The 18133-nt window shown below is 27.6% G+C and overlaps 6 protein-coding genes across 6 annotated transcripts; 4 read left to right on the forward strand and 2 right to left on the reverse strand.

The window, feature by feature from the left end:
- Positions 1 to 14: 14 nt before the first annotated feature.
- Positions 15 to 2348, reverse strand: OCT59_017955 (uncharacterized protein; the record flags this gene model as incomplete). The annotated part of the gene is made up of 1 exon (XM_025313594.2): positions 15 to 2348. The coding sequence occupies one exon, from the start codon at positions 2346 to 2348 to the stop codon at positions 42 to 44; it is 2307 nt and encodes a 768-aa protein (XP_025186912.1). The 3' UTR covers positions 15 to 41.
- Positions 2349 to 2510: 162 nt separating this feature from the next.
- On the forward strand, positions 2511 to 6132 carry OCT59_017956 (uncharacterized protein; the record flags this gene model as incomplete). Its single annotated transcript, XM_025313595.2, has 13 exons — positions 2511 to 2709; positions 2779 to 2866; positions 2936 to 3026; positions 3114 to 3348; positions 3427 to 3577; positions 3642 to 3705; positions 3776 to 3877; positions 3958 to 4075; positions 4154 to 4944; positions 5018 to 5137; positions 5315 to 5414; positions 5513 to 5687; positions 5754 to 6132. The coding sequence occupies 13 exons, from the start codon at positions 2511 to 2513 to the stop codon at positions 6010 to 6012; spliced, it is 2493 nt and encodes an 830-aa protein (XP_025186913.1). The 3' UTR covers positions 6013 to 6132.
- A 1808-nt stretch (positions 6133 to 7940) lies between these two features.
- On the forward strand, positions 7941 to 9529 carry OCT59_017957 (uncharacterized protein). The gene has a single exon (XM_025324291.2). It carries the CDS (start codon positions 7993 to 7995, stop codon positions 9385 to 9387), a length of 1395 nt encoding a protein of 464 aa, XP_025186914.1. The 5' UTR covers positions 7941 to 7992; the 3' UTR covers positions 9388 to 9529.
- A 1049-nt stretch (positions 9530 to 10578) lies between these two features.
- On the forward strand, positions 10579 to 13463 carry OCT59_017958 (uncharacterized protein; the record flags this gene model as incomplete). The annotated part of the gene is made up of 4 exons (XM_025313596.2): positions 10579 to 10791; positions 10887 to 10975; positions 11064 to 11123; positions 11197 to 13463. 4 exons carry the CDS (start codon positions 10579 to 10581, stop codon positions 12872 to 12874), a joined length of 2040 nt encoding a protein of 679 aa, XP_025186915.1. The 3' UTR covers positions 12875 to 13463.
- A 72-nt stretch (positions 13464 to 13535) lies between these two features.
- Positions 13536 to 14960, forward strand: OCT59_017959 (uncharacterized protein; the record flags this gene model as incomplete). Its single annotated transcript, XM_025313597.2, has 1 exon — positions 13536 to 14960. One exon carries the CDS (start codon positions 13536 to 13538, stop codon positions 14958 to 14960), a length of 1425 nt encoding a protein of 474 aa, XP_025186916.2.
- A 183-nt stretch (positions 14961 to 15143) lies between these two features.
- OCT59_017960 (uncharacterized protein) lies at positions 15144 to 16350 on the reverse strand (the record flags this gene model as incomplete). Its single annotated transcript, XM_025324292.1, has 6 exons — positions 15144 to 15206; positions 15278 to 15523; positions 15709 to 15812; positions 15887 to 15965; positions 16040 to 16215; positions 16296 to 16350. The coding sequence occupies 6 exons, from the start codon at positions 16348 to 16350 to the stop codon at positions 15144 to 15146; spliced, it is 723 nt and encodes a 240-aa protein (XP_025186917.1).
- Positions 16351 to 18133: the final 1783 nt, after the last annotated feature.

An 18133-nucleotide genomic window follows, 5' to 3' on the forward strand; every position in this document is an offset into this window, starting at 1 on the left:
AAATTGAATAATTTAATAACTAAATTGTAAATATCATTTATTTAATATTTCCGGGAATAATTTATATTACCATTATTTACAGTATTGAAAGAATTAAATTGTCCTTCTTGTCTGATATTTTGATTATTATATGTCGAAATCGTTTGATTTCGATTAGCAGAATATCTAACATTATTTTGAACTTTTGCTTGAGGTGCCACGCTTCTTCTGTATTGACCATTAGTATAACTGTCTGAAAATAATTGGTCTATCTTTGATTTGTTATGACGTAAATTTGTTGTTGTTCCATAATTTCGAGATTGAGATGTCAAATTTGTCAAATTGACAGAAGTAGGTCTCAGCTGTACTGAAGTTTCCACATTCGATTGATTTGTTAAATACCCAGTACTTGCATTTGATTGGTATTCTGAGTATCCCTCATACATATTCCTATTGTCCTTTATCAAGTTTGAGTTTGGAATAATTTTAGATTTTTGCTCATTCTTATTAGAACACGATGATGAAGAAGGTTGATAATTAAAAAGCGCCTCATTTTTATTGGATGAAGATAGCGTTGCAGTAATATTAAGAAGAAGCTGTAATTTCGACAAGTTGTCAGGGACACATGGCAACTTGTACTCAGCATTAACTACTGAATTACGATAAATTTTGCTCCATTCGTTAATAGGCGAGTCAATTGATATCCGCATTTGTCCATCATAAAATAATTGCCCATAGAATTTCGAGTCCGCAGGAAAAACGAATTTTCCACCTCTCGCCGTACAAAGAGAATAGATTATTGAATAGGATGATGAGTTTCGACCTGCATAAATTTGTATGTTTCCATTGACATTATTTCTACGTTCGTCTTCAGGACTTAGTAAAGAATATCGTGGTGCCATTGTTTCTGATAAAACCTTCTCATCGATAAACGGCAAGACAGCTTTAGAGTTTGAACAACTATATTCTCTTGGATAATATTTTACAATTGGTGACTTTGGGTCTGTAAGTAAATCACGGAAAGGCTCGGGCAAAAGATAATGACATACTGGAGGTATAATACTCATTAATTGCTCAAATGGTCGCATTGGAGTGTCCTTAGTAAAAGTTTGGTCGAAATTTTCTGCTTTTACATGATTCAATATATCATGAATAGATGGCGGTTTATGATGAGGATAATAGAATCTCCAACTTGGGCATTCACCAGAATAATATTGTAAAATCCAACAAATCGTCTTTACATAATCATTAGCTCTGATCGCAGCTTCGTTAATGTTTCCTATTGAAGTAAAACTCAAATTTGACATGCGACGACCAAATATCACATCTTCTAAAAACTTGATAAACCTGAGAAATCGGTCCATGTTAATAAAACCTCCTTTGTTGATAATATAAGTACGAGATTCATTGAAATAATTTCTGTATGCTTTGAATAAGAGATCCACTCCTGTTTCACGTAGATAAGTTACTCTTGGTAAAAAATCATTCCCAAGTAAGTTTACGATACATACAAAATCTTCGATTATATTCTCCTCGTTAATCACTTTATTTAATTGAGGTACTACCATATCATGTACAATATGTTTACGAAGTTTACTTATGTTAAGCACAACATCTTTGCCGTCAACTCCGGGTCGTAAAATGCGCAGGTTAGGTTCATGTGTTAACAAAGCGTACATGATGAAGTCAGCATCTCCCCCACAAACCGTATGTTTGAATTTCGAATTATAGCCTGGATGTTTACGTTGTGTATTTAAAAATCGAAATATTTTGTGTTCACCTTCACCTGCTACACTCGAATCGTTGAATATTATTTGAAGGTTTCTTGCTCTACCATTTAAACGTTGATAAATGTAATATCTAATTGCATCATTCGCCGCTTGCATAAAAGATGTTCCCGCTGATATAGAAACGGAATCAACTGGAACAAAAAATCCTGAATCTTTTCCATCTTTTTCATTTTTTGAAGCATCATCTGAAGATTCACTTGATGAAATATTGCCTGAAATAGAAGTATTGCTTGGACTAGAAGGTAGAATTGATTTATGATTATCTTGAGCCAAATATCTTCTTGACCTTTGTTCATTCATTTTCGCTCTAGGAGCAACACCATCCATTGCTATATATACTAATACTTGTGGTTCACAAATGTTGAACGCAGCGTCCATTTCTTTAAATACTTTTGATAATACTCTACGTGGGGTCCGATGTTTTTTTTTAGAGCTGGCTTTATTACGAGTTGCAACATGAAATAAAGCATTGATATCTAAATATAAAAAATCTGTTTTGCTGCGAGGTGGTTTTTTGACTGTTTCTATAATATGAGGATAACGCAAAGATAACCACTTAAAGAAACCCGGTACGCCCATTATTTTAAATTAAAGAAATTAATAATTAAAACAACTAAACGAGTTATGGTCCGATTTTACCGATTTTTTATTCACAAAGATAGTAGCACAAACACCTTAATGCGTTAATTTGGCAGATCTCTTGTTTTTTTTTTGATCGAATGATTGAAATATCAAAAGACGATGACAAAAAGACCGCCTAATAAACGAAATCGCCTAAGTGACGATATAGATTCTCGTTTAATTCCCTATATTCAACAAATTCAACAAGAAAACAAAGGTGGAGCAGTATCTGTACATACAATTTTTCAGTATGTCCAAAACGTCGATTTTAGTTTTAAACGAATGAAAAAGGCGCAATTGGAGCGGAGCATTGACAGAGGTAAGATTTGGTATTGTGATTAATTCCTGTATATTAAATGTGATCAATAAAACATATATTTGTTATTAGCTCTAAAATCATTAAAGAAACAAGACATTGAAGAACAAGTTGAAGCCTTATCATCAAATAAGCCAGAATTGAATAAGGAATTTAGAAGGTTAGAAGGTTTATAAGCAAATCCTAATTACAGTCAAGGGACTAATAATTTATTACATCAAATATTAAGTGAATTTGATGATTCTTCTGATCTTGATGATTCAGAGGCAATGGAATTTGAACGACTTAAAATTGAAGGTGTTAAGATGATGGAAATCAAGGTTTAAGAGAACGATTTTAGTCTTAGTAGAATATTATAATATATAATTATATATAATTATATTAATTATAAATATTTATGATTAAAGGATGCAAATCTTATGAATCAATCTATTACAAAAATATGGTCCCAGCATAATCCACAGTCAACAGAGTCATCACCTAATCACACTTCATCAGGCGATTCCAATTCAAATACAATATCGTTAACATCAAAGAGTTCAATACCTATTACTGATAAAAATCAAGATGAAAAGGAGAAATTTAAAAATACGAGAAAATCCAAAATAAAAGTTTCGAAAATAGAATTCAAGAATTTAAAAAGTAGGCAATTTATTTAATTAATATATAAAAAAATGTTAAATTTAATCTGAATTAAAAAATTTGATTCAAATGGCACAGGTAAAGAAGCCAGAAATGATTTATCATTGCCTTCGGCCAGATTATCAGATTTAGGTGGTGTTGACGCCTGCATTGAAGAAGTCTTGGAATTGATTGCCATGCCTTTGGCTCATCCAGAAATTTATTTACATACTGGAGTACAACCACCAAGGTTGGGAAAATCGCTGTTTGAAAGCGCTGTCCTTTCATGCTATTAACTAAGATATGTTAAATAGAGGAATATTGTTACATGGACCTCCAGGTTGCGGGAAAACTTTGCTGGCGAATGCTATAGCTGGAGTAAGAAATAAAATTTTTTTATTAATATCATAAAATTTTATTACAAGTAACTAACGTATAATAATTCTAGGAATTAGGTGTACCATTCATTAGTATTTCTGCACCATCCGTTGTTTCTGGAATGTCAGGAGAATCTGAGAAAAAGATTCGCGAAATGTTTGAGGAAGCCAAAGTTTGTAAATTTAATCCAAAAAAAAAAAGAAAAAAATATTAGTAATTTGAACTTACAAATAATTGATTAATTTTATATAGGAAAAAGCGCCATGTTTAATATTTATAGATGAAATTGACGCAATTACTCCAAAAAGAGAGACTGCTCAACGCGAAATGGAAAGAAGAATCGTTGCACAATTGTTAACATGCATGGATGGTATATTGATATGTGATTTGGGACATGTCTAGTTTCATATTTAGAATATACACCTTAAAATTATTTGAATAAATTTAGATTTATCATGGGATAAGATGAATTACCAACCAATATTAATAATTGGCGCAACAAATAGGCCAGATTCACTTGATCCAGCTTTAAGACGCGCAGGACGATTTGACAGAGAAATTAGTATGGGAGTTCCTGATGAGCAAGCGAGAGAAAAAATTTTAAGAGTAATTTCATCAAAATTAAGACTTTCTGGCGATTTTGATTACAAAGCTCTAGCAAAATTGACACCTGGATATGTTGGCGCAGATTTGAATGCACTAACGACTGCAGCTGGTGTTATTGCCGTGAAACGAATATTTACAAACTTGGGTAAAAATCACAAATTTAGTACCGATAATGATGAATCTATTGAAATGCAGATTGATAATAGTGGTTCATCCATTTCATTCGAGAATCAATCTCCAACGAATAAATTGAAATCCATATCCGATTTTTTCAGAAATCATCCAGATCCACTTACAGCGGAAGAACTTGAACCTCTTAGTATAACTAATGAAGATTTTTTACAGGCTCTTTCTAAAGTACAACCCTCTTCTAAACGTGAAGGATTTGCTACAGTTCCGGATGTTACTTGGGCTGATGTTGGTGCGTTAGAATTTGTAAGGGATGAATTAAGAATGGCGATTGTTGAACCAATAAAACATCCCGAACTATTCAGTAGAGTTGGAATAACAGCACCTGCGGGAGTATTATTATGGGGCCCGCCAGGATGTGGAAAGACACTTTTAGCCAAGGCAGTTGCTAATGAAAGTCATATTAATTTTATATCGGTCAAAGGACCTGAATTGTTGAATAAGGTTTGGAATTAAAAATATGAGTTAATAAATTTTTTTTTATATAACAATGAAGTTAATCTCCATTATTAAACAGTACGTTGGCGAGAGTGAACGTGGTGTACGTCAAGTCTTTGCACGAGCAAGAGCTTCATCCCCATGTGTCATATTTTTTGATGAATTAGACGCACTTTGTACACGACGTGACGATTCTCAGGTTATAATTCATTTCTTTGTATAATATATTTTTATCAAATTACATGGGTGCTTTTTTTTTCTTATACCGTCAAATCTGTGAAGATAGTTGTAATTTCTTGTCTATTTATCGTTTTGTAAAACAGAGAAAGTTACAATTCCAAATACATTTATTAATTTAATCTTTAATTTACTGTAGTCCGAAGCTTCAGCTCGTGTTGTTAATACTTTACTTACTGAATTAGATGGATTAGAAAATCGAAAGCAAGTGTATGTAATAGCAGCTACAAATAGACCAGGTATTTAACTTTACAATTTATTGATATGTATAATCTTTTGTTTATTTACTTATCTCACAAAATAAACATAAAAACAACCTTAAATTTTTTTTTTTAAGACATGATTGACTCAGCTATGATGAGACCTGGTCGTTTAGATAAACTTTTATATGTAGAATTACCTACATCATCTGAACGATATGAAATTCTAAAGACATTAACGAAGCGAACACCCTTAGGAAATGATGTTTCTTTAATTAAAATTGCTGAAGATGAGAGATGTACTGATTTTAGGTAAATTATAATAAATATATATATTGATATTAATATAATTTAATTAATTTTGTTTTCTCATTTAAGTGGTGCGGATTTGGCATCTCTTATTCGTGAAGCAGCTGTATCTGCGTTAAGAACTACATTATATTTAAAAAGTAATAATTTATCAGTAACTGAAAAAATGCCAGACAATGAATTATTTGTAAACGCCAGTCATTTTGAAATGGCTTTTAATAAGGTATCTTCAAGTGTATTGAAATCAGACAAAAAAAGATATGATTCTTTAAAAATTAAACTTGGATGTGCTGCTATAGATAATAACATTACCGGTAAATTAAATTAAAATTTTTTTTGAAAAAGAAATTTATTGTATAATATAATGTTATAACATACTTGTATTTGCATTTTTTCTAATCAAGAAAATATTTAATATTTAATAATAATCAAGTAAAAATTTATTTTCAATAAAACCGTTAAATGTTTATTTTTATTTTCATCAAAAATTCTGATTAGATATAAATATACTGTATATGCAGCCAAAATTATTATAACTTTTAACTATGTATATTAATGCCCTAATTAAAGAATCTTGAATCGAATAATTTAAAGTTTGTAATAAAGTTATATTATCACGCATTTTAAAATATATAATCATCACCCGAGGTTTCATTAATTGGTACTAATTATTTGCAGTAATATGAATTATTATTTGCTGAAACTTTTGTACAAATAGTTTGATTAAATAAGCAGATCGTACATAAATGCTCTTTTAAAAATTCCTTGTAATTACTGTCTCTACCTAAAGTACTTGCTGAAAAATCAATCACCATAAAATATGTAATCACACTAAACACGTATTAATTAGAAGGTCCATTCAAATTTTCTTCTCTTATTTTGTTTGGATCCTAACCTTTCATTTATTTGGATTTAAATGTATTCATTAGTAACTAAGCATGCCTTGTAGACTTATAGTCATTGCATGCACACTTATCAGGCGATTTTTATTCTAAAATACACGACATTTGAGTTTGAAAAGAGAGGATTTTAAATCTGAATACATACAATTAAAAATTTTTAAAATTATCATCCTCCGCTGATAAATTAGTAATTAAAATACGTGATTTAATATTAACGAACATTAGAACATATAAAGGGCTCTCAATAAATTCTTTTATTCCTCGACAATCAGTTAAATGTTTATTATTTGTTTATCCATAACTGAATCTTCCGGGAGAAAAGCCTTTTGATAACATGACATCATTGTTTAAAGAATTTTAATGTCATATCACTATATATTTCCTAATATAACTTAGTTTCCAGTTGATTTATTGGCCGAATTTGAAATAATCCGATTTAATAATATTAATATTTGATACACACAAAATTAATTATCCGAAAATTAAAAATAAATTAACTATTCAAAAGTTTCACTTTTTTCCTGGTTTCGTAGAAAAGATTTAGCGATCAATGCTATTTAAGATTATTTTGATTATAAAAAAAAAAAAATGCTACTTTTACTTACAATAGAAATTAGAAATCAAATGTAATTCAAACAAAATTGACGAAATTGATTATAATATTAACTAACCTGTTCTCATTTATTTATTGTTCCACAATAAATTATAGATGAAATAATTGTTGTTAAATATTGGCAAATATAATTACATGGAAATATTTTCCAATTTCCGTATTAATATAAAAGGAATCAAAGACACGACGCTGTGAAAATGAAATGCTGATCTAAAAATAGAATAAAATGGTTCATACATATCAGGTCTGTGCTAACGAGCTTCAATAGTGACTTATTTGTTGTTGACATTACACATTATGAGGAAAGGTTCAAGTCCAATACTTTCAGATGATTTACATATAACTAATTTTAGATTTGTAATATTTGTAATATACAATATATGAGAGTGACGAATAAAATTTTTCGTTTAGAAAAATGTGTGATTTGTTATGACACAATATTTTTCTAGTGAACGTAAATTTTCTCTCAATCTGAATTTTTTTAACCTTGTATCTAGTCATATACGTATAAACCTTTACGTAGATCATTTTCAAATATTGACCAATTCCGGTTAATTAAAATGCATAAACATGTTGTGGTAAATTAACTTATACTATTTTAAAAAGTTTCTTTTTCTATTTCGGTATATAAAGAATCATAATTAATTATATGAAACGTAATACAAACATTACACAAAGTAATTTGTTTTATTACCCTTAAAGGTAAAAAGTAATTAAAACCACGGAAAAAAAAGGAAAAAAAAAATAAATTCACTCGAATTTTCTTTCTTCCATTCATTCGAAAGAAAAAAAAATGTCTTCGATAGATAATAAACCTACAGATAATTTTAATAGAAGTTTAAAATCTCTAATATTTTCTTCGAGAACATCAAAATTCTTTCAACATAGATTAACTTCATATAATAACAATAATCTTAAAAATGTTAAAATAAATTTACCTTTAAAAGAAAATGAGAATAATAATAATAATAATAATGATAAAAAGATATCAATTATAACAAAAGATGATGTAATTTATCCAATTATTAATGATAAAGAAAAAATCAAAGATAATATAGATGATAAAAAACAAATTTTTAATAAAATTTCAACAAAGAATTTACCATTACAAGAAGAGATAAAAACAACAAAAAGTTTACCATCACAAGAAGAAGTAAATATTTTATTTTTACAAGAATTATTACAAGATTTTGAAAAAGTTTTAACAATTACAGAAGATTTTAAAGGATTTGATAAATATGCAACTGATTGGATGAAAAATTATATTCAAGAGAATATGAAAAAGACAAAAACAGAATATATATTTGAAGTTTTATTAAATTTTTATCAAGAAAAACATCTTCAATATTTTTCATCAATTTTGGGATTTTTTTATCAATATGGAATTGGAAATAAAATTGATAAAAGGAAAGCTTTAGAATTATATAAATTAGCAACTTTACAAAATAATTCAGGAAAATATATTTATAATCATTTACAAAATATAAATAATTCTGTTGGAAAATATTTATTAGCATTATATTATTATAAAGATATTATTGTAGATAAACAATCATCATTAAAATGGAGTTATAAATCAGCAAAGAAAGATAATCCTGTATCACAATATGAAGTAGGATATTGTTATGAGAATGGAATAGGAACCATACAAAGTGATAAGAAAGCTTTTGAATGGTATATGAAATCTGCTATTGGTGGGAATTCAAAAGGACAATGTTCATTGGCTTGGTGTTATCAACAAGGGATTGGAATTGACAAAGATGATATAAAATCTTATGAATGGTACTTAAAATCCGCAGAAGGGGGGAATATGAATGGTCAATGTAATGTAGCATATTATTATGAGAATGGGATTGGAACCGAAAAGGATGAACATAAAGCATTTGAATGGTATGAGAAAAGTGCTTTAAATGGAAGCACTTTTGGTCAAAATAGTTTAGGATATTTTTATGAATTTGGTATTGGAACTGTAAAAGATCCCGTTAAAGCTATTGATTGGTACACAAAGTCCGCTAAAAGAGGTAATAATATTGGACAATTTAATTTGGGAAGATGTTATCATGATGGTATTGGTATAGAAAAGGATGTAAAGAAAGCCTACGAGTGGTTATTAAAATCTGCGAAAGCTGGAAATCAACAGGGTCAACTTTATCTTGAAAGATTCTTTTATATTAAAATGAAACCATAAGATAGGATATATAATAATATATAATACATAATAATATTTGTATACAAATTAACCGGTGTGATCTTCTAATTTTTTTTTTAAATAAATCTGCCACTTGTCACCTTATTATATGACACACAATTGTCACATGGTATAAGGGGTTAATAAACATTATCAGTTATATTATAAATATAAAATGAATTTTTTTTGTAATAAAAAATGTCAACCTGATTAATTGAAAGTGTTTTTTTCATATGATTGATTGATATTTTGATGTTTTCTTTTTTTTATAAATCTTCACATGTTTAAAACCCTAAAAAAAAAAATAAACATTTATAATATTTATAATCTGATAAATTTTAAATCATAGTTATCTTATCTCCCTCCATTGAACGAATTTTAATTTGGTGATTAATCATCCCAAAAAAAAAATATCTGTGTCACTATAGTCATAAGAACTGGACTTTAATTTCGGCAATAATCATTAAATTTATTAGAATGAGCTAATGCGGCATAAACCGACCATTTGGAGGTTGCATATCAAAGATTTAAAAAACAAAAAAGCATCAAGGCGAATTAGGCGTGCATCCGTACAACTAATGCATCTTCCACGTTATATACATTATACTTATTTATCTGATATACTTATTTATATGATATATTTATTAAATAAATAAGGTCTTTCACGTGTCAATTTTGGTAGAAAATTTGGATTTGAATTAAGATTTGAAGTTATTATATCACACATGACCCGATCTTCGGTAAATTTCGCTAAAATTATTCTCCTGAAATGTTCCACAACTTTTTTTTAATGAATGAAAATGTTCAATGTTTCTCAAATATGCATTATTACTAAAAAAAAAGAAAATGCATTTTTTCTTACTATTTAAATTATTAAATTCAAATGGTTTACCCGCCTAGATTATTTTGATCTGATCTGAATTTGTTATTAAGCTTTTACTTTAAAAATCCCTCGAAAATTTCTTGAACAATTCTGTTTTCTTAGCGGTCGGTAAAACGCCTCTCCTCTTAGTTTTATACCAATTATTTGTTTCTTTCGGTTTTATCTTTTTTTTGTTTCGAAATCTCTTTATATGAAAGTTCTTAAATAAAGGGTTATTGAAAAAAGAAAAAAATAATTAAAATAAAATATCGTATATGAAGGATTGCTGGACATATCCATTTTTTCATATAACATTCTAAAAAGTGATCATGCACAACTCTTTAACTGAACTTCCCCTTAATGATATTTCAGTACAAAAAATGTCTACCACGGTACGTCGTCAAAGAAGAGCTTCTTTTAGTACGACTAGTTTAATTAAATATGATAACAGTCGAAATAATGTTATATTTGGAAATGGAAAAAGTCGAAATTTATCCACCTTATTTGTAGAGGAAGAGGAAGAAATTGTGGAAAGTAATTGTGTAAGTTATTAATATTAATAAGTTATTAATATTAATAATTATAATTATAATTCTAATTTGATCATTTATATTATTTTTTATATCATTCTTTTTAGCCACAAATAGAAGATGTGATACGACAATTACAAAATGAATTGCAACAAACTAAAGATTTAGTTACTGAACTTGAAACTAGATTAGAAAGGTAAATATATATATATAAGTGTAAATTATATATTTATATATTTATTTATATTTATATACATTCATCATATACATTTTTTTTTTTTTAGAACCGAACAAACTAGTCAAGTAATTGTTAGAGAATTAAAAAATTTATTAGCGGAAAATGAGTAAGTTACTACAAAATCTTTGGATTTATCACTTGAAATATCATATTCAAACTTATTTTATAATAAATTATAGATCAGAAAGTCATACAACAGCCGTAGAAATTGATCAAGAATTGGAGGATGGTGATGATATGAAATTTGATTTAAATGATGATGAGTTCTATATTTCATCACCTTTGATGATGGATCAATCTCATCAAGAAGATATACTTAATGATATCGTTGATATTAATGATTTATCATCATCACAGATTGAATTAACGACTACTTCAAGGTCGTCATTAGAATTACAACCCTCTGATGATTCATATAATAGAATATGTAGCGCTGTACAAAGTTTGATAAATGATGCTCAAGTAGCTTTACAAAAACCAAATCCTTCTTCATCTAATCAATTGCTTGGCCTTCCACAAACAACTACTCGCCCAAGAGCACAAAGTTGGAGTTCGAACGTTAGCAGTTGGATAATGAATCAATATAATCCTTCTTCTATGGTATGTGAATGTGGAACTTGTTGGTTATGTTTAGAAAGTTGTAATAGCTTATCTTCAACTACAACTACCACGAGACCAACTCCCAAATCTTCAAGAGCAAATTCATTAACTTCAGCACATACTCCTCCTCTTTCTTTAACATCTCAACAACAAGAATCATTTAATACTTATAATAGACAAGTTAATTTGGCAGGAATTAAAAAACAATATCGCAAGAAATTGGAAAGTAGATCCTCTTATAGAAAGAGTTGTGATGATTTAGATATGGCATTACAAAAATTAATTAGTACAGCTGTATCAGCAGGAGTAGAACATGGTTTAACACATTCTCCTATTTATCGTCAATATAGTGAATCCATGGAACGTGATGATTCAGGTGATCGTTATGATTACTTTAGGAATCATGATGATGATGAGATTAACTATGATAATAGTTTTTTTAATTCTTTTGGAATTTTTTGTAATCAAGATCTCTTAAATAATGACAATAACAATGATAATAATAATAAAAAAGAATCTTCTAAATGGAGAAGACGTATTTGGAATTGTTTACAAAAAATGGGTATAAATTTCAACAACAAAAATAATAATGATAAGGAGAATGTTGAAGAACAAGAAGGAATAGAAGATGGATATGGTTCATACAGTTCATATAGTTCATATAATTCTTCATGGAATTCATCATCTGATTATCAGGAAAATTCGAATGAAGATACTTCAGATCCATTTTCTTTAAACATTGGACAAAACATTTTTAATTTTAATGTAAATTTAATAAATTCAACAACAAACAATTATAATAAAACAACCAATAATTCTATTAATGAAATTGACAATAGTATTCATACAACAACAAATAATTACCAAAATTGTTATAATACTATTAATAATTATGAAGAAAAATCATCTCAATCAACATATAGACAATCTGGTTCTAAAAAAATAAAATCATTAGCCACAAAATTTACGAATATGTTGGCAATGATAGGATTAATTATTTCAATGTCACAAACCATTATATTAAATCCAACCAACACTCCAGCACTTATGAGTGTTGCAGCAAGAAATATAATCAGAAGTAACGTGAAGAGAAGACGCAGCCGAGGTGAAATGATTTTGATGATTAAAGTAATTAAATATGTTTCAGTATTATTTGTTGGTTGGGCTGCTGGTCGTATTGGAAAAAAACAAAAAGATTCATCTGATGGAAATAATGGTCGAATTAAAGAGATTCCATCAAATAAATCAAACTATTAATTTTTTCATATTTACCAAACTTTTTTAAATCGTTAGACCGTAATTGATTTACGGAACATTAATCGTTTTTCTACACATCTACTCGTAATTTTTTTGGCAAATCATTCAGACATTTTTTTTTATCTTTTCCTCTTCGTATATAATTGGCAAAATCATTTCATTTTTTCACACTAACTTTTTTTACAAACCACTTTACAACAACCACTTTACAGACAAAACCATTTTTCAAAGCATAATATTTTCACAAATTACAAACAAACAAAAAAAACTATTTAATATCATCACAAAAATCTATGATCAAATAATATATATGCATTGTATTATAATTAAGTATACTATCGTCTAATTGTACATGTACAAACTTCTAAAATTTTTTATTATAATTTTTAATTAATTCGTTTTTTTTATAATAATTTTCGTGTAAATTTTTTTAAAAAAGTATATAGACTTATAAAAAGTACTTCGTTTTTAGAATTTCTAAAATTGGCAATTATTTTTATTTTTTTTTTTATCGTTTTTAAAACTTTAATAGTTAATAGTTGAATACATAGACAAAATAAAATTACCAAAAAAAGCAATCGTTTATTAATTATCATTGGCTCATCTAACACGTGAATATATTGACAAAAAAAAAATCATTTCGCGTATTTATAAAAAAAAAATGGTTCGATATTTAAAGGTAGATTTTATATCTTTTCGTCGTAATTTATTTCGTCGAAAATTTTATAATACAATTAAAAATAAAACTTATTCAACGCAACCTCAATATTCATATTTATCACCAAATTTAAATTATAAATATTTTGTTACGAATTCTGAAAAAATTTCACAAAATATTATAAATCGTAATTTAAAGGATGTAAATATTTCTTTGGTTTGTTCATTATATGAAAATTATCGTAATATTATAACAGAATCAAATTCTCTTCGTTCAAAACATAATGAATTATCAAAATCTAATAATAATCTTTCATTAAATGAATCAGGATCAAAAACGATTTTATTAGAAGAAGCAAAAAAACTTAAACAACAAATTCAACAAAAAGAATCAAAATTATTAGAAATAGAAAAAGAATTATTAAAAGAAGCTTTAAAAATACCTAATGATACACATTTTAATACTCCTATTGGTAATGAAGAAAATGCAAAATTAATTAAACAAATTGGTGAAAAGATCATTCCTACCAAAGATTTATCATTAAAAGATCATCTTACAATATGTAAAAATTTAAATTTGATAAATTTTGATCAAGCATCAAATGTTACTGGAACAAGTTGGTATTATTTAATGAATGAGGGAGCTTTATTTGAATTGGCTTTAATTCAATATGGAATTGAAAAAGCTATAAAAAAAGGTTTCACTCCTATAATTACACCTGATGTAATTAAAAGTGAATTTAGTCATGCTTGTGGATTTCAACCAAGAGATAATGATGAAGTTTCCCAAAATTATTTTATATCAAATGAAACTTCACAAAATTTAGTATTATCAGCAACAGCAGAAATACCATTAGCAGGTTTATATTCAAATAAAATTTTATCTCATAAAGAATTACCAATAAAATTAGTTGGATTTGGAAGAGCTTTTAGGTCTGAAGCTGGTGCAAGAGGTCAAGATACTAAAGGTTTATATCGTGTACATCAATTTAGTAAAGTAGAATTATTTACTATTACTAAAAATGATCAAAGTGATAAAATGTTTGAAGAGATCATCGAATTACAGGAAGAAATTTATAAAGATTTAGGATTATGTTTTAGGATAATGGATATGCCAACACATGAATTAGGTGCAAGTACATATTGTAAATATGATATGGAAGCTTGGATGCCGGGACGTGGAAAATGGGGTGAAATATCTTCAGCATCTAACTGTACAGATTATCAATCTCGTCGGTTAAATATACGATATAAATCACCTCCTTCTAATACTACTGAATTTGTTCATACATTAAATGGAACTGCAGTTGCTATTCCAAGATTAATAATAGCTATACTTGAGAATTTTCAGAAAGATGATGGAAAAAGTGTTGTAATACCAAAAGTGTTAAGAAAATGGATGGGAGATAAGGATATTATAAACCTTTAGTAATAAAATTGGGGCTATAGTATTTTTGGCGATTAGAGTTTAAATTACCCTCCAAAAGTAAGTGTTATTTGTTAAAATGTGATGTTAGTAAAATTTATATAATAAACCAAGAATTATTGTGGATTTAAATTTTATAAATAAATATCGTGTCGTAAATATCTCGATTTTAATTATTGATTTTATTTAAATTAGAATAACGTCATATTCTTTTCTTACAGAATTGAAACATTTGATCTTTCTTCCTTGCTATTGTATAAAAAAGAACTTTTATTTAATATTTGATCATTGTATTGAAAATTTCTTACAATTTTTCATACCTGTTGTGCTAATTTTATTTCACTCAGTGTTATTACTCCGGGAATGATTTCTCCATTTTCTATCAAATGAGATCTCATAACTCCTCCCAATAATCCACATTCAATCTTGGGGGTTTTCCAGTATTTAATATTCTTCTCATCATCATAATATTCTACCGCAATATTTGCTATTGAACATTCTGTTATTTCATTCCTTTCATTGTATAATAATACATCAAATAAATCTTTATTAGATTCTATTCCTACCTTTAAAAAAAAAAAGAATTATATTTCATTAATTTATTTATAGTCTGTTGGATCATTTGCTCAATTGGACATATAGACCTTTAATGGAACATCCAAATTGTGATATATTTCTAATTGGTCATTTTATTCCAAATTCAATTGTATTAATTGGACATTGTCCAAAATCCATCACTATTTATACTTACTCGAATTCTAGCATCATTATAGATATTCCTATGAGTTGTTTTATGATAAAGAAATATATCTGAAGATTGGGTTTGTTGCGTGTCCAAAGTTATTTTCAATGGTTCTAATAATTAAATATTACCCCAAAAAATTAAAATTCTCATCACAAACAAGAAATTTTTGATGTATTGATTTTACCTTGTAATGGTGAATTAGATGATGGTAATATTGTAGTTGTTATTGTTGGAATTCCCTGCTTGTTTACAGTTAATCTTACCTAATTAAATCAAATTAATTAAATTAAAAATCTCAATTATATGTTTTTTCCCTATTTTTCTTTTTTATAATTACCCTTTGTGTCTTATCATATCCAATCTGACTAACAGATTCTTGTAATTGTTCTTTGATAAATTCTTGAAATTCTGAAGTTGTACAATTTGCAAATGATGATTTGTCATTAAATTGCTTTGAGAAGTAAGATGCGGATTGTGTTAATCGATTTAAATGGAGATTTAGCAAATAAAAACCTAAAAAATTTTTTTTTTTTTAATAAAAAAAAAGGTCAAACAACTTATTTTAAAGTTTATGCTAAATCAAGTAAAATTACCGAATTGCGGTTCGTAAAGAATTGTTTCTAATAATTGAAAATTGATATCATCCATATTATACAAGACGATCTTTTCGTTTCACGTTTACGTGAATCTCGCGAAAATTAATTTTGTGTAAATATAAAATGGATAAAATAGAAAGGAGCAATTCCGCTTCTAAAGTAAAAAATAAATTAAATGGAACGGGTCGATCACTATTACAAATTTTTATATAGAAAAAGTCCGAGTCCAAATAATAAAGCAAAAATGCAAAATCTTTGTACATTGTTAAATGTTAAACAAAATAAATGACACTTAGTATATAGCCAAAGATTTTCATTATACTGTATTATTAAAGTTACACCGCGGATCATGATTTGATCACGTGATATAATTAAACTTCATAATTTGATGATTGTGCTTTTATTATCGTGAGGAAGAATGACAAGATTTATTAATAGTGCCACCTGTGTCGATTTTTTATTTTTATTAATGCATTTTCTATTGCGGTACATTATGCAGTAATAATTCAAGCATCAAAAAAAGTTATAATTAATTTTTTTGACAATTTTATTTATTTAAATAGGACGCTACAGTATATATTTTATATTTTATATAGAGGAGAGTATATATCGGTAATTACAAAAAAAACAACGAAAACTATATTAATTTAGTGCAATTACACAGTTAACCCCCTAAATAGCAAACCAATCCTCCCGTAACTTCTTATAAAGAACCTTCTAAGGAACAAGTGAGCCATCCTCTGGTGCAACGATAATGACTTCCGTTGTATGTATAGTATGGTTAATTACAGTATAAGCTAACAGTATGGATTTTACTATGAAAATAAAGTACCATACTAACTATACTTACTATACTTCCCAATTTTTAGCATCATACCATTCATACCATATACAATAAAGGTCATACCATACTCAATATCTATCTGCGAAAAATTACGAAGCGAATTATCTAAGAGATAGTTCTAAATTTTTCTTTTACCTAAAAAAAAAGGTACTCCCGTAAATTCTTCGAGGAATGGTTTTACACTGTTTGTAATTTTGTATTAAAAATTGACAGTATATACCGCAGCTATACATTTATGTATTAAGTTTGTTGTTAACCAATAAAATCCAAATTGCTTATTCAATAAGGATTTTATTGTTAACCATGTTAACCAATAAAATACAGGATTGACCATTCGCGACCTCAGGTAAGGATTTTACAGGATTTTACTAAAAAAATCTAAAAAATAAAGTTCATAATTATGTCTTTATTTCCATTTAAGTTTTGTCCTTCTATATTTAATTCCTACTATATTTATATAAATATTCATATTGTACTCATTACCCAAAGTTACAATTATAATCACTGTGCCAAAAATAGATCGGCAAGTCTTGGCATCAGGCGAAACAGGCGATATTATTAACAGTCTTCTCATATCAATTATTTACGTGATATTACTGCACCTTAAATTCAATGTATCACAGCATTACGTTTTGTAATAAGTAATGAATAAATTCCGAGGAAAAAGCAGAAATTTGAACGATATTTTTATTATTATTGCATGTCAAATTAGGTTACGAACCAATTTTGATTTGCGTCACGCAATTATAAAAATCTTCCAACCTAACAAGTTTCGGCATAGTAAAAGGTTTCACATTTATATGAATCTCATGATTATTAATTTTGTGTAAACAAATGAAGCAATTAAAGACAAAGTAGATTCCTGCTTCTAAAATTGTCCAATTAATAATTAATTACGAAATTAGTATTAGCACTGGCGTTGGTATTTTATTATAAAAGGAAAAAGTTACACCTTTTAAATTTTTTTTTTTTTTTAAAAAAAAACACTCGT

Source organism: Rhizophagus irregularis, chromosome 27 (assembly GCF_026210795.1).
Source record: "Rhizophagus irregularis chromosome 27, complete sequence".
Taxonomy (NCBI): domain Eukaryota; kingdom Fungi; phylum Glomeromycota; class Glomeromycetes; order Glomerales; family Glomeraceae; genus Rhizophagus; species Rhizophagus irregularis.